The sequence below is a fragment of the Neomonachus schauinslandi genome, chromosome 16, assembly GCF_002201575.2.
Source record: "Neomonachus schauinslandi chromosome 16, ASM220157v2, whole genome shotgun sequence".
NCBI classification, from domain to species: domain Eukaryota; kingdom Metazoa; phylum Chordata; class Mammalia; order Carnivora; family Phocidae; genus Neomonachus; species Neomonachus schauinslandi.
The window spans coordinates 42,196,539-42,211,612 of record NC_058418.1 but is presented as its reverse complement, the minus strand read 5'-3'; the positions used below and the strand labels follow the sequence as shown (position 1 = coordinate 42,211,612).

The following is a 15,074-nucleotide window of genomic DNA, read 5'->3' as shown; positions in this document are numbered from 1 at the left end:
AGGAAGCCTGCTTCTCCCTCTCCCATTCCCTCTGTTTGTGTTCCCTCTCTCACTGTGTCTCTCTCTGTCAAATAAATAGATAAAGTCTTAAAAAAAAAAAAAACTCAAAGAAAGAAAATACCTGTAATGAAAAATACACTGGATGGGATTAACAGCAGATTAGATACTGCAGAAGAAAAAAATCAATAAACCTGAACACACAGCAATAGAAATTACCCAAAATGAAACACAGAAAGACGACTGAAAAACAAAACAAAAAAACATAGAGCATCAGTAACTTATAGGACTACATTAAGCATAATATTAGGTGTACATCAAATTCCAAAAAGAAAGAAGAGGGGCACCTCGCTGGCTCAGTGGGTAGAGCACATGACTCTTGATCTGGGTGGTCCTGAGTTTGAGCCCCATATTGGGGCTTCTACTTTAAAAAAAAAAAAAAAGTTTTAAAAAGAGAGAGAAGAGAGGATAGAAAAAAATATTTGAAGACAATGTCTGAGCAATTTCCAAATATGACAAAAACTATAAATTCTCAGCTCTAACAAGCTCAAGAAACATTAAGCAGAAAAAACATGAAGAAAATCATCCATACCAAGGCATACCATTATCAAATTTCTAAAAACCATTGACAAGGAGAAAAAACTTAAAAGCAACCAGAGGAAAAAAGATATATCATATACAGAGGAACAAAGACAAAAATGATAACAAAATATTTTCAAAAAGGAAGGTGAAATAAGACTTTTTCAGATAAATAAAAGCCAAAGGAATTCACTGCCAGCAGACCTGCACTATAAGAAATGCTAAAGTTCTTCAGGCAGAAGGAAATTTGAATTAAAATTTGGATCTACACAAAGAAATGAAGAACACCAGAAATGGCAAATGTGTGAGTAAATATAAATTGCCTCAAATCAGTTTTGAGAAGAAACAAGATTTAAATAGATAACAGAAAAATATATGCATGCATAAGTAGAGGGAGAAAAAGCTCATAGCAAAAATAGGGCTCTAAGTGCTTATAGCAGCTCTCCAATTTGCATGACCTTGGGTGAACTCTAACTTTTCTTCAGAAAAGGATTTGCAAGGACCTATTTGCACATGGCAACTTCTCTCAGATAACTGATAATTTGTCAGAACTGGGGAGGCAACACTGCAGTCACTCTAGACCAAATCTATCAATGTCTGCCTACCACACTGACCTCACCTTTGTCTGACAGGACCAAGGTACATTTGCCACTAGAAATGGGAAGTCAAGATTGATTCTTCTGTCTCTCCTCTTTCCTCCCCACATATCCAGCCCTTCATTAAGTTCTGACAATGCTACCTTTTTTCTTAATTAATTAGTTGAGAGAGAGTGCGGGCAAGCACACGAGTAAGGGTCGGGGCAGAGCGAGAGGGAGAAAGAATCTGAGGCAAACTCCACACTGAGCGCTGAGCCCAACCCGGGGCCCAATCCCATGACCATGTGACCATGACCTGTGCCAAAATCAAGAGTCAGATGCCTAACCTACTGAGCCACCCAGGCGCCCCTGGCAATGCTACCTCTTAAATACCTCTTACAGTCATTCGTTTCTCTCCATTTCTATGGCCACTGCATTGATCCAAGCCATTGTGATCTCTCCGATAACTGCTTCTTAACTGATCTCCTTCCTTCTGCTCTTACCCAACCAATTCTTCACAATACATCCAGATAGATATTTCTAAAATGTAGATCTGATCATACCTCTCTCCTTCTTAAAACCTTCCAATGGTTTCTCATTGCCCTTAGAATAAAGTTCAAAATCCTGAACACCACACTCTGCCCTCACTGCTCTACCCACACTGAACCTTATTCAAAAACACTATGCTTTTTCTGTGTCAGTTCCTTCATACATGCTCTTCTCTCTGCCTATGTTAGTCAGTCTTCTCTCACTCTTCAACTAATAAATTCTTACTCACCCTTGAGGGCTCAGTATAAATGTCGTTTCCATCAAAAAGCCACTAAGTGTGTGGTAATTTGTTACAGGAGCAAGAGGAAATGAATGTACATGGGATATGGGAGATAAGAGACTAAACACAAAAGAAAGGGAACGGAATCACCAGGATTTAAAGGTGAAGGGAGGGGCGCCTGGGTGGCTTGGTCCTTAAGCATCTGCCTTCGGCTCAGGTCATGATCCAAGGGTCCTGGGATCGAGCCCCGCATGGGCTCCCTGCTCGGCGGGAAGCCTGCTTCTCCCTCTCCCACTCCCCCTGCTTGTGTTCCCTCCCTCGCTGTGTCTCTCTCCGTCAAATAAATAAATAAAATCTTTAAAAGTGAATAAATAAATAAAAATTAAAAAATAAAGGTGAAGGGAGATCCCAGGAGGTCTGCTGTGCAAGAGATAACTAGTCCAGATTAGAGAAGACTCAGGGAGAGATGTCTCCAAGAAGATCAAATCAATAGAATATTGAGTGTATTCAAATACATTGAAAGGAGACTTACATCTAAAACTAATGATGTAATGTATGGGGATTAACATAAGAATAAAAAAAAAAACAAATATGATATTTAAGAAAAAAAAAAAAAAAAGAAAGGAGACTTAAACAACTGGGAGAGAATTAGTGCTGGGGCTCGATCCCAGGACCCGGATATCGTGACCTGAGCTGAAGGCAGACACTTAACCATCTGAGCCACCCAGGTGCTCTGTAAGCAGTTTTAGAAAAAAATACTGTTTTAGAAAAATGGCAAGAGAATGAGTTTCTGTGAAAAAGAAGTTCATTAAGGTTTCATCTCCAAATCTAACCTCCTCAATCTCCACAAAGGCAGAAATTAGTCACAATCAGGTTTTATGGTCAAATGCTAAAGACCCTGACCCGAAGGAAACTGGATACCAAAGTAACAGAAACATTTTATTTCTTACCACCTGCTCCATCCAGAATGCCCCGGACTACTGCCTGAACACCGCTGGGTCTCATCAACCTTTCGGAGAGCAGCTGCCCACATAGACGTCGAAGCCAAGCTGGGGCCCGACACCTAACTTGTGTCTTCTCATCTGTGCAGGACTGAAAAAGGAAGGAAAAGACATGAATTCAGTGTCAGTGAAATAGATGTGTAGAAATCATTAAAATATGTAAATATATACTGAGTCATACTGACAATTAACAGTATGATAAACAGACTTAGGAGAGCAGCATTTTTTGCCAAAAAGAAACCTCCTTCAGCATCACTTGTAAGAAAGTAGAAATACCATGAAACTTCAAGTGAAATATCAAGTGAAATTTCAAACCCAGAAATAGACAAACACATAGGTGAATAAAGTATAGATTTTAGAAACACAAAGTTGATGTAACCAATCTCTGAAAGCAGTCCTTCCAATCAAATCTAGCTTCCATATAAGAGTCCTATGAACATTACTCACCACTAAGAGTACAGGCCGTGACAGTAAGAGGGCATGCTAGTCCTTGCCTCCATGGTCTCAGCTACTCTGACTCCCTGTGGCACAGCAGTTTCAAAAAAGAGCTGAATTTCTTCAAGCACTCCTTTTTGAGAGCTTTGTGGAGCCACCATGAACAAAAGAGACTTGAGGTCTCTTGTTTTGGGTCTAGAATGCGAACTATGTTGCTGTTAAGCGTGGTATGTAACTATGTGAACATAAAAATTAGTGACAGAAACATTTAATCCTAACTAGCCTGTCCTCTCTCTTTTATTTAAGGAGGACTAATAATTACCACTTATTGAGGGGGTTATAATTTGCCAGGCACTGTGCTAAATAACTCTCACATAATCTCAAAACGGACTTGCAGGAGTTATTATCCAATCATTAAGGAAACTGAGGGATGGAAAGGTTTACTAATTCACATAACTGCATGCTGGGGTGTGGTGACCTCCAGAGTATGCTGACCTCCAGAGCCTCTGCTTTTCACCATGCTCTTAATAATGCATTGATTTAATCTGGCAAACTGTGCAGTCATCCAGAGAAGTGGAGTGTGAGGCCAGAGGGGCTCCATGGGAGGCTACAGTAATATTCTAGAGATGAGATGAAAATGACTTCATCTAGGAGATATCTTTGTACCCAGCTTCAGCTGGTCCTTGTACCTGACCTGCCACTAATTCCTTTGGCCCCTCACTCTTCACTCAGCTATAGTCATAACTAAACGTAGATACTATAAGCAAGTAGGTAACTCCATCTACATCAAATTAAAACATTTCAGATAAATAATTATTTTTAAGGAAAAAAGGAACTATCTTATACCTAGCAGAAAATATACTATTGTGTTTTCAAACAAAGGAGACAAAAACAGTCCCAATGATAGTCCTAATATTAATGTCTTGACTATATATATTCCATTCAAAGAACAAGATATCTAAATATTTCTGCCAGAAGAATGTATTGTCAAACAGCCAAATTTTAGTATTAAAAAAAAGGAGTTCTAGTTTCAGAATGAATAAAATATATTTTCAATAAAATTGCCATATTCTAGTTAAATTTAAAAAATGAACAAAAATTCAAAATAAACAAAATGGCCATATTCTTGGAAAAAGTGGCCATCATTCCATTAACAGAAAAATCCTTAAAAATTATCCTAACGGGGGTGCCTGGGTGGCTCAGTCATTAAGCGTCTGCCTTCGGCTCAGGTCATGATCCTGGTCGTAGGACTGAGCCCCGCGTTGGGCTCGCTGCTCAGCGGGAAAGCCTGCTTCTCCTTCTACCACTCCCCCTGCTTGTGTTCCCTCTCTTGCTGTCTCTCTCTGTCAAATAAATAAATAAAATCTTTAAAAAAAAAATTTTCCGGGCGCCTGGGTGGCTCAGTCGTTAAGTGTCTGCCTTCGGCTCAGGTCATGATCCCAGGGTCCTGGGATCGAGTCCCACATCGGGCTCCCTGCTCCGCGGGAAGCCTGCTTCTCCCTCTCCCACTCCCCCTGCTTGTGTTCCTGCTCTCGCTATGTCTCTCTCTGTCAAATAAATAAATAAAAAATAAAAAATAAAAAATAAATAAATAAAAATTTTCCTAACGGTCAGGGTGCCTGGCTGGCTCAGTTGTTAGAGCATTCAACTCTTGATCTTGGGGTTGTAGTTTCAAGCCCCATGCTGGGTGTGGAGATTACTTAAAAATAAAATCTTGAAAAAAAACATTATCCTAAGGGTCAGTGTAACTTAGTTTTACAAATAATCAAAGACTCAACTAGATTATCAAATTTCCCAGGAGAAGATAACACTCTGCACATTATCATTAATGATTCACCCACAAGAGTCCCCAGGCCTGCATACCTGGGGTGGTCCTCCCTGGAGGATAAGTAATTCTCGGACTGCTAATGGTTGATACACTTGATCCAAGATGTCTCTCAAGGCCTCCCTAGATAGCGTTCTTTCCTCTTCTGTTAAAACCTAAAAGAAACATGTACTTGGCTTTAGCAGGCAATAGAAGGTAATGTTTACAATCCTGTACAAAAACACTGATGAGAGGACAGGAGAGCAGGCTTCTTTCGCCTCTTGACTCCCTTCCACCTGGAGGAAGTATTAATACTAAAATGCTCCTGGCCCCCTCTGCATCCCCTCACTCACTTCTGGGCAGGAGATCTAAGGCACTTACCTTATTGGTGAGTTTGGAATAAACTTACTTACTGGTGAGTGTTGGCATGTACAACTTGGCTCATTCCTCTTCTACGTCTTGGGAGCAAGTGCATGTTCTGCTCTGCTCTTCCTTGCTGTAGATTTTACAGAGGCATATCCCTTGCCACGGGGGAGCAGAAGGTGCTGCAGTTTTCCAGCACTCCTTAAAACTGGGTGAGTAGTAAGCGTGTGTAGCTCTGGAATGCACTGTTAGGAAACCCAACTGTCTCCATCAATAAGCTATATCCCCAACTTTGCACTTAGGAGCAATAGAGATGACATTTTGAGTTTTTATCTCACTTAATCGGTTAGCTTTTAACTCATTCAGAAGCTGGGCAGCAAAGAGGGGTGCTATTTGTTGGGTCCCCTTGAACCTCAACAGTACTGTTCCCCTCAGTAACTCGGTAAAGCAGTCAGGATTGTGCCCATTACCATTTAGCAATGTGAAGCACATGCACTGCTTAGAGCAGCTCGTAATGCTGGGACTTGCCCAGCTGCAAAACATGCACCCCCTGTGTTTCCCCTTCTGTCAACTTCTCTTGCCTTTCTACTTGGTCCTTTCTCTGTGCTTCCCTTTTCTCCCTCCTGTTCGACACTCTGGGGCACTGCTTAGGTAATAGTAATAAGACCTGTGAACCCCCCCATCTCAGAGAACTGCAGGCAGTAGGCACGGATAGAAATGCCAAGACTCACACCCTGTAGTAAAGAGCACAGTGCCCTGCTCCCCGTAACATGATGCCACTGGGGGAGCTCATAATTTCATGTCACTGCTCGGATGATAGAAGCTTTTAGACAAATGTTTGTGAACATACGCAGGAAAGAAAAAAGAAAAGAGAGCAAACAGAAAAGACACAAGATTAAAGGGTGACACAGAGAGGGGACAGAGAAATGCGGTGGGTGGGCATTATGAATCTGGCTGCAGGGGCTAAGGAATTAGCCCACATCCAAGACACACTGACCTTCGATACAATTATATCTTAACAACTTCTTCTGGCTAGGCTCCTATGCTGATGCTGGTGGTCTTCTCATGAGGGACTAGTGGCCCCTGCTATGTTGTCTTGTCTCTTCAGTTAATGTCTTAGGCTTCTGTAACCTCCATAGCACCTTTACAATCCAGGTACTCAAATCCTTACTATGTCAGCAAAAAAAACAGGCCAATACCCCTAACAGCTAATAATAACAATGAACACTGATTGAATTATGCAGTGTACCCAGTGCTTTACCTACTTCATTTCATTTAATCTTCCCAAGAACTTAATGAAGGAGAGATGAATAGTTTAAAACTAATATTAGTAGTAATTACTTTTTGATGAGCACTACTGGGGATTGGGCTAGGTACTTTACACACATTATCCTTAATCCTCACAACCACCTTCCAAAGCAGGTATCATTATACACATTTTATTAAAAAAGAAACAGAGGCAAAAAAAAAAAAGAGAGAGAAAGAAAGAAAAGAAACAGACTCAAAGAAAGAGCCTGCAATGGGGCGCCTGGGTGGCTCAGTCGGTTAAGCGTCTGCCTTCGGCTCAGGTCATGATCCCAGGGTCCTGGGATCGAGCCCCGCATCGGGCTCCCTGCTCATCGGGAAGCCTGCTTCTCCCTCTCCCACTCCCCCTGCTTGTGTTCCCTCTCTCGCTGTCTCTCTCTGTCAAATAAATAAATAAAATCTTTAAAAAAAAGAAAAGAAAGAGCCTGCAATAGTTGTCACAAAATGACAAGAAGAAACAGGCGAAATGGACTCTAAGCGTGCTAAGGACCAGCATCTAATAAATGAAGCTCCACCCATCTAAAAAGATTCATTTATCCACTAGATATGCTTTGGCATTCAACAAGAATTCTAGGTCTTTCCAACAACCCTTTCCAAAGAACTAAGAGCCATCTTTTATAACCACACAAATATACACACATTCACAAAGACACACACACACTCAGTGTGTGTTTACCTCTTCCTCAGGCTTTAGTGGTTTTCTCTTGGTTGGACAGAATCCCAGCTGGCACAGACCTGCAGCAATATCCCCAAAATGGCGGCAGAAAATCAAGCTCCCCAGAGATGTGTGACATGCAACATTTAGAAGAACCCTGCAGCTGCTGTACAGTCTCCGGGTCGCATGAGGAGGAGCATCGAGACACACCACATCCTGAACAATGGCCCCAAACTCAGTTCTGCATCTCAAAGGGACTCCAACTCCAGGCATGAGATAGGGGCAAACACCCAAGGTGACTACAAACTGCAAGGCTGACTGGACAGTCTTCTGCTGGGAGATACTAAGTGTATCTGGGCTCAGGGCAGGAGCAGCTTCCGGAGTCCTCAGGTTGGGTTTGCCTGGATTGAAATCAGCTGCAAGGTGGATCATGGTTTCCTTCAAGCACAACAGCAACAATAAGGCTTGAGAGGTAAAACTCCAAGTGACATCCACAGAGTTTTGTGGCCATTCTGCCTTATTAGCAATTTCATCCCTTAAGAATTTGAGTTTCTTCCAGTGAGGATCCTTCAGCAATTTGTCCTCCAAAGCAGACAGGTTAGAATTTAAAGTAACCAACAGGACATCATGTTTTGTGATCTGTAGTGAACCTGCGTCCGATCCTTTTGAAGAGAAAAAAAAAAAAAAAAAGGATCACATACATGGGAAACAAATTGTACTTCTCTCTGTGTGGAATGCCTTACCCACTCCAGCTCACTCTGGGGCCTGGCCCAGATGTCATTGCCCCTGGAAAGCCTCCCGGAGTTGTGCCACCCAAACATAGCCAGAAATCAAGACCACATTTTCTGCCTTCCCAAAGTACTTTGGGATGTAGTTAGAATGATGTACCTAACGCATTATACTTCATCTAGTTTGTTTCTATTCCCCATGCGTTCTGAGAGCAGAGGCCATGTCTGGTCATCTTACTGGGCTTGAATTATAGCCAGAACTGAAAAATAAAAGGCTGAATATTTACCACAGAAGATTCATTCAAACTGTTCTAGGTGCCAGGGATAAAGCACTGAACAAAACAAAGTCTCTTCCCTCATGGGACTTATATTCTAGTGCAGCAGATCACAAAATACAGCCCTAGGTTCAGAGGGATTCATTTAATCACTTTTCCCCGACAAAATATCTATTTTCAATTCCTACCCCCGACCCTTCCTAAAATGGTCTTTTCTGCCCTCTACTGGTGAAGGAGCCTTAAATGCTCACAACAACTCCCTCCTTGAAACACACCCATCTCTCAAGGGCCTCAAAGGCCTCAAGGGCCATCCCTCCAAGTGCCTCCACTGCTGGCTCCTTCTCCACCAGGGCTTCTCCTGAATTCTGCACTCTCTTCCTCGAGGATCTTCTCCAGGCCCATGTCTTTAAAAACCACCTATAAGCTACCAACTACAAAATTTGTATCCCCAGCCCTCTATCAGCTGCAAGGTGGATCATGGTTTAAGTAAAAATCATGGGATAAGTAAAAAGAAAATCACATTATAGTCAATTGTTAAAACCAGAGAGACAGAGAAAATCTTGGAAGCAGCCAGAAAAATATGAAGCACTATATATGAGGGATGGTGCTGTAAATGACTGTGAACTTATGAACAACGACTGCTAAAAGATGGTAGAAAAACATCTTTAAAATACTGAGGGGTACCTGGGTGACTCAGTCAGTTAAGTGTCCAACTCTTGATTTCAGCTCATGTCATGATCTCAGGGTCATCATCTCAGGGTCGTGAAAAGGAGCCCCGTGTCAGGCCCCTCTCTGGGTATGAAGCCTGCTTAAGGTTTTCTCTCCACCAGGGCACCTGGGTGGCTCCATCACTTAAGCGATAGACTCTTGGTTTTGGCTCAGGTTGTGATCTCAGGGTTGTGAGATTGAACCCGGCATCAGGCTTCATGCTCAGCATGGAGTCTACTTGTCCCTCTCCCTCTGCCCCTTCCACCGCCCTCTTTCTCTCTCTCAAATAAATAAAATCTTAAAAAAAAAAAAAAAAAGATTCTCTCTCTCCCTTTGCCCCTCCCCCACTGCTTATGGCACTTTCTCAAAAAAATAAAATACTGACATAAGAAATAAAATGTCAACTCAGAATTCTAGATCTAGTAAAAATAACCTTCAAAAATGAAAATAAAGGGCGCCTGGGTGGCTCAGCTGGTTAAGCGACTGCCTTCAGCTCAGGTCATGATCCCAGGGTCCTGGGATCGAGTCCCACATCAGGCTCCCTGCTCTGCGGGAAGCCTGCTTCTCCCTCTCCCACTCCCCCTGCTTGTGTTCCCTCTCTCGCTGTGTCTCTCTCTGTCAAATAAATAAAATCTTTAAAAAAAAAAAAATGAAAATAAAGACATTTTGGATCAAGGAAAACCAACAGAACTGTCAGCAGGCCCGCACTACAAACAAATGGTAAAGGAAATTCTTCAAGCTGAAGGAAAATAATACTAGATGGAAACTGGGATCTTCAGGAAGGAATGAAGAACATCAGAAATGGTAAATATGTAGGTAAATATAAAAGACTAATTTTTCTCTTAATTTCTTCAAATACATATATGTCTAAGGCAAAATCTATAAAATGGGATTTATAACTTCTATAGATATAATAAACATGAAAATCATAGTAGCATAGAGGCGCTTGAGTGGCTCAGTTGGTTAAGTGTCTACCTTTAGCTCAGGTCATGATCTCGGGGTCCTGGGATCGAGCCTCACACCTGGCTCTCTGCTCAACGGGGAGTTTGCTTCTCCCTCTCACTTTCCCTCTCCCTCTGTGCTCTCTCTCAAATATATAAATTAAATCTTTAAAAAAAAATCATAGCATAAAGCCCAAGTGGGGGTATGGGAGCTATAAAATGACCCTTAGGGGCACCTGGGTGGCTCAGCTGGTTAGGCTTTCAGCTCAGGTCATGATCCTGAACGTCTATCATATGCTACCTTTTGTGTAAGAAAGGAAACAAATATAAAATACATTATTTGCTTTTATTGTCCAAAAGGCAGTGAAAGAACAAATTAAAAAGTAAAATGAGTTATGTACAGAGAGAACAGTGGGGAAGAGCTAGGGACAAAGTTATCCAGTTTTAGAGTTTTTGTTTTGGAACCCTATATATGTTTTTCATAGTTAAAAAAATTAAATAAAAAAGTTTTTCAAAATAATTCCTAAAAATCAAAAACATACAAATGGATCTAATAACTCTGTACTTCGGCTCAGGTCATGATCCCGGGGTCCTGGAGTTGAGCCCCACATCAGACTCTGCTCAGCGGGGAGCCTGCTTCTCCCTCTCCCTCTTCATTCCCCCTGCCTGTGCTCTCCTGCTTGTTGTCAAATGAATAAATAAATAAAATCTTTAAAAAAATAAAATAAAATAAAATGACCCTTATAGTTGCAAGGTTCGTAACTGTTACGTGAGGTAGTACCAATATTAATTCTAATTAAAAATTAGAAAAATTAAGGACTTGTATTGTGATTCCAGGACAACTACTAAAAATACAATGCAAAACGGAGGGTTATGGTTAGAAAACCATAATAAAATGTTGACAATGTAAATGAATACAGGTAACACACTTCAAAACTAAACTTAAAACACCTTCTAAGAAACAAATTAGAAAAGATTAAAATGGAATGATAACTAAATGAGCACTCAGCAGGGGCGCCTGGGTGGCTCAGTCGTTAAGCGCCTGCCTTCGGCTCAGGTCATGATCCCAGGGTCCTGGGATCGAGACCCGCATCGGGCTCCCTGCTCAGCAGGAGGCCTGCTTCTCTCTCTCCCACTCCCCCTGCTTGCGTTCCCTCTCTCACGTTCTCTCTCTCCCTGTCAAATAAATAAAAATAAAATCTTAAAAAAAAAAATCAAAGAGTGCTCAGCAGTGCATTACTTATAATAATGTAAAATAAGAAATATATATTCAGTAACAGGAGATGGATGAGTAAATAACCGTCTACCTGTACCTAACATACTATATGTAAGTGTAGTATTTTATTATTTATTATCTCTTCACCAACTAGAATAAAAGCTGTTTGAGGACAGGAATGTTGCTCTGTTGTGTTCATTGTTGTATTCTCCTTGCCTGGAACAAGGCCTGTCAGATAATGTAGTATTTGTTCAAACTAGGTAGTAGTTGAATGAATGAATAATGGAATATTTGTCGCCATTAAGTTATGTCAAGGGGCGCCTGGCTGGCTCAGTTGGTACAGCGTCTGACTCTTGATCTTGGGGTGATAAGTTCGAGCCCCACATTAAAAAAAAAGTTTCATTGAATATTATTTAATGACATGTTCATTAAGTACATTCTAAAGTGAACAGAGGGGTGGGACACCTGGGTGGCTCAGTGGGTTAAGCATCTGCCTCCAGCTCAGGTCATGGTCCCAGGGTCCTGGGATCAAGTGCCATGTCGAGCTCCTTGCTCAGCGGGGAGCCTGTTTCTCCCTCTGTCTGGTGCTCCCCCTGTTTGTGCGCTTTCTCTCTCTCTGTCAAATAAATAAAATCTTCAAAAAAAAAAAATAAAGTGAACAGTGTATGAAATACTATATGAGCAAAAGATACGAACACTACAGAAAAAGAAATGCAAATGACTTCTAAACATAAAAATATGATCAACCTTGCTCGTCACAGAAAAGTAAATTAAAACTATACTGAAATAGCACTTCCCATTTATCAACTGGCTAAAATCCAAAAGTTTTATAACACATTATGTGGCAAGGTTTTGGGAAATCACGCACTGTCATACATTGCTGGAAGAAACGAAAATGGTAACATTCTTGAAGAGAGCAATTTGGCAATATCTAGCAAAATTACATACGTATTTAACGTTTGGCCCAGCAATCCCGCTTTTTAGGAATCTATCTTACAGATAAATACACAGGCAAAAATGCAAAATGACATATACACAAGGCTATTCATTGTAGTGCTTCTTGTATTTACAAAACACCTGAGGGGCGCCTGGGTGGCTCAGTGGTTAAGCGTCTGCCTTCAGCTCAGGTCATGATCCCAGGGTCCTGGGATCGAGCCCCGCGTCGGGCTCCCTGCGATGCGAGAAGCCTGCTTCTCCCTCTCCCACTCCCCCTGCTTGTGTTCCCTCTTCCACTGTGTCTCTCTCTGTCAAATAAATAAATAAAATTTTTTTTTTTAAGATTTTTTATTTATTTATTTGACAGAGAGAGAGAGATAACGAGAGCAGGAACACAAGCAGGGGGAGTGGGAGAGGGAGAAGCAGGCTTCCCGCCGAGCAGGGAGCCCGATGTGGGACTCGATCCCAGGACCCTGGGATCATGACCTGAGCCGAAGGCAGATGCTTAACGACTGAGCCACCCAGGCGCCCTAAATAAAATCTTTAAAACAAAACAAAACACCTGAGACAACCCACATGTCCATTAAAAGAGAACTGACTGAATAAACAATAGTATATCCAGATAATGGCATGCTTCTAAAAGAGGAAAATTGCTGTGAACCACTATGTAGTAATCTCTAAGACATATTAAATATTAAAAGTAAGGTATAAAAGAATGTCTATCATACGCTACCTTTTGTGTAAGAAAGGAAACAAATATAAAATACATTATTTGCTTTTATTGTCCAAAAGGCAGTGAAAGAACAAATTAAAAAGTAAAATGAGTTATGTACAGAGAGAAGAGAACAGTGGTGAGGAGCTAGGGACAAAGTTATCCAGTTTTAGAGTTTTTGTTTTTTGTTTTTGTTTTTTAAAGATTTTATTTATTTATTTGACAGAGAGCGAGAGAGGGAACACAAGCAGGGGGAGTGGGAGAGGGAGAAGCAGGCCTCCCGCTGAGCAGGGAGCCCGACGCGGGGCTCAATCCCAGGACCCTGGGATCATGACCTGAGCCGAAGGCAGACGCTTAACGACTGAGCCACCCAGGCGCCCCCCTATATGTTTTTCATAGTTAAAAAAATTAAAATTTTTTTTCAAAATAATTCCTAAAAATCAAAAACATTCAAATGGATCTAATAACTCTGTACTTTATGTCCAAGGTTGTCAAACTACGATCGGCAGATCAAATCTGGCCCACCACGTTTTCCATAAAGTTTTATTGGAACATAGTCATGCCCATTTATTTATATATTATCTATGGCTGCTTTCAAGCCACAACAGCAGAACTGAGTAATTGTAACAACTATATGGGTCACAGAGCCCAGCATATTTACTGTCTGCTCCTTTACAGAAAAAGTATGCAGACTCCTGCTCTATACCAAGTTAGCAGCATAAATGCAGAGAATTATTTCAAGTGACTTGAAATATAGAACTTTAGGAGCACCTGAGTGGCTCAGTTGGTAGAGTGTGTGACTCTTGATCTCGGGGTTGTGAGTTCAGGCCCCACACTGGGTACAGAGATTACTTAAAAATAAAATCCTTAAAAAAAAAAAAGAACTTTATATATGCTGAGGACAACAAACAAACAAAAATCCCCTAAAATAAGTATTTTTGTTGATGATGGTGATAGAGGATTTGTTATTTTATTTTATTTTAAAGATTTTATTTATTTATTTGAGAGAGAGACACAGCGAGAGAGGGAACACAAGCAGGGGGAGTGGGAGAGGGAGAAGCAGGCTTTCCGCAGAGCAGAGAGCCAGATGCAGGGCTCGATCCCAGGACCCTGGGATCATGACCCGAGCCGAAGGCAGACACTTAATGACTGAGCCACCCAGGTGCCCCTAGGATTTGTTATTTTAAAATATTATATGCATGTGGGTGAATGTGTTAAGCACATACTTATATATGTGTGTGTATATATATATGAAATAAGTAAATGTCATTAATTTCATTGGAACCAGTATTTTCAGATAAAAGAAATACAAATATAAAAATATAAAATACAGAAGAATGGCTAGGTGGACAAATATGTGATAAAGAATCTTGGTCATGGTATATGGGTTTTTTTTTTTTTTTAAGATTTTATTTATTTATTTGAGAGAGAGAGAGCATGAGAGGGGGGAGGGTCAGAGGGAGAAGCAGACTCCCTGCCGAGCAGGGAGCCCGATGCGGGACTCGATCCCGGGACTCCAGGATCATGACCTGAGCCGAAGGCAGTCGCTTAACCAACTGAGCCACCCAGGCGCCCTGGTATATGGGTTTTTACTGTAAAATTCTGTTTGCTTTTCTGGAAGACTGAAAATTTTCATAATGAAATGTTAGGAAAAATTTAAACTCCATCATATTTCATTTTAATTGGGATATCAGTAAGAACTGTGGATTTATGTTTTGTTTTCTGAAAATCCACATATTTCATACCTCTAATAATTGAAAAAGTCTGTAAGCCATGACACCAGGGACAATGAATATGCCTAGTATCCATAGTATAGTCTCTAAATACTACTTCTCCTTAGGGGGCGCCTGGGTGGCTCAGTAGGTTGAGCGTCTGACTCCTGATTTCATCTCAGGGTTGTAGGATCAAGCCCTGTGTTGGGCTCTGCGCTGAGTGTGGAGACTTCTTGAGAGTCTCTCTGCTTCTCTGCCCTCCCACCCCTGCCCACTCGTGCTCTCTCACTCTCTCTCTAATAAATAAATAAATACCACTTCTCCTTAAAGACAGCAGTTTTCAAGAACGGGGCAAGAAATGTA

The 15,074-nt window shown here is 41.3% G+C and overlaps 1 protein-coding gene across 1 annotated transcript in view; it reads right to left on the bottom strand.

Moving 5' to 3' along the window:
* The window catches only part of TANGO6 (transport and golgi organization 6 homolog), a 193,413-nt gene that overhangs the window by 171,504 nt on the left and 6,835 nt on the right, over positions 1–15,074 (bottom strand). Inside the window, exons 2-4 of the mRNA XM_021705558.1 lie at positions 7,505–8,145; positions 5,220–5,336; positions 2,871–3,012 (exon numbers count right to left, since the gene is read on the bottom strand). Coding sequence (XP_021561233.1) covers positions 2,871–3,012; positions 5,220–5,336; positions 7,505–8,145 — 900 coding nt within the window. The remainder of the gene's footprint in view (positions 1–2,870; positions 3,013–5,219; positions 5,337–7,504; positions 8,146–15,074) is intronic.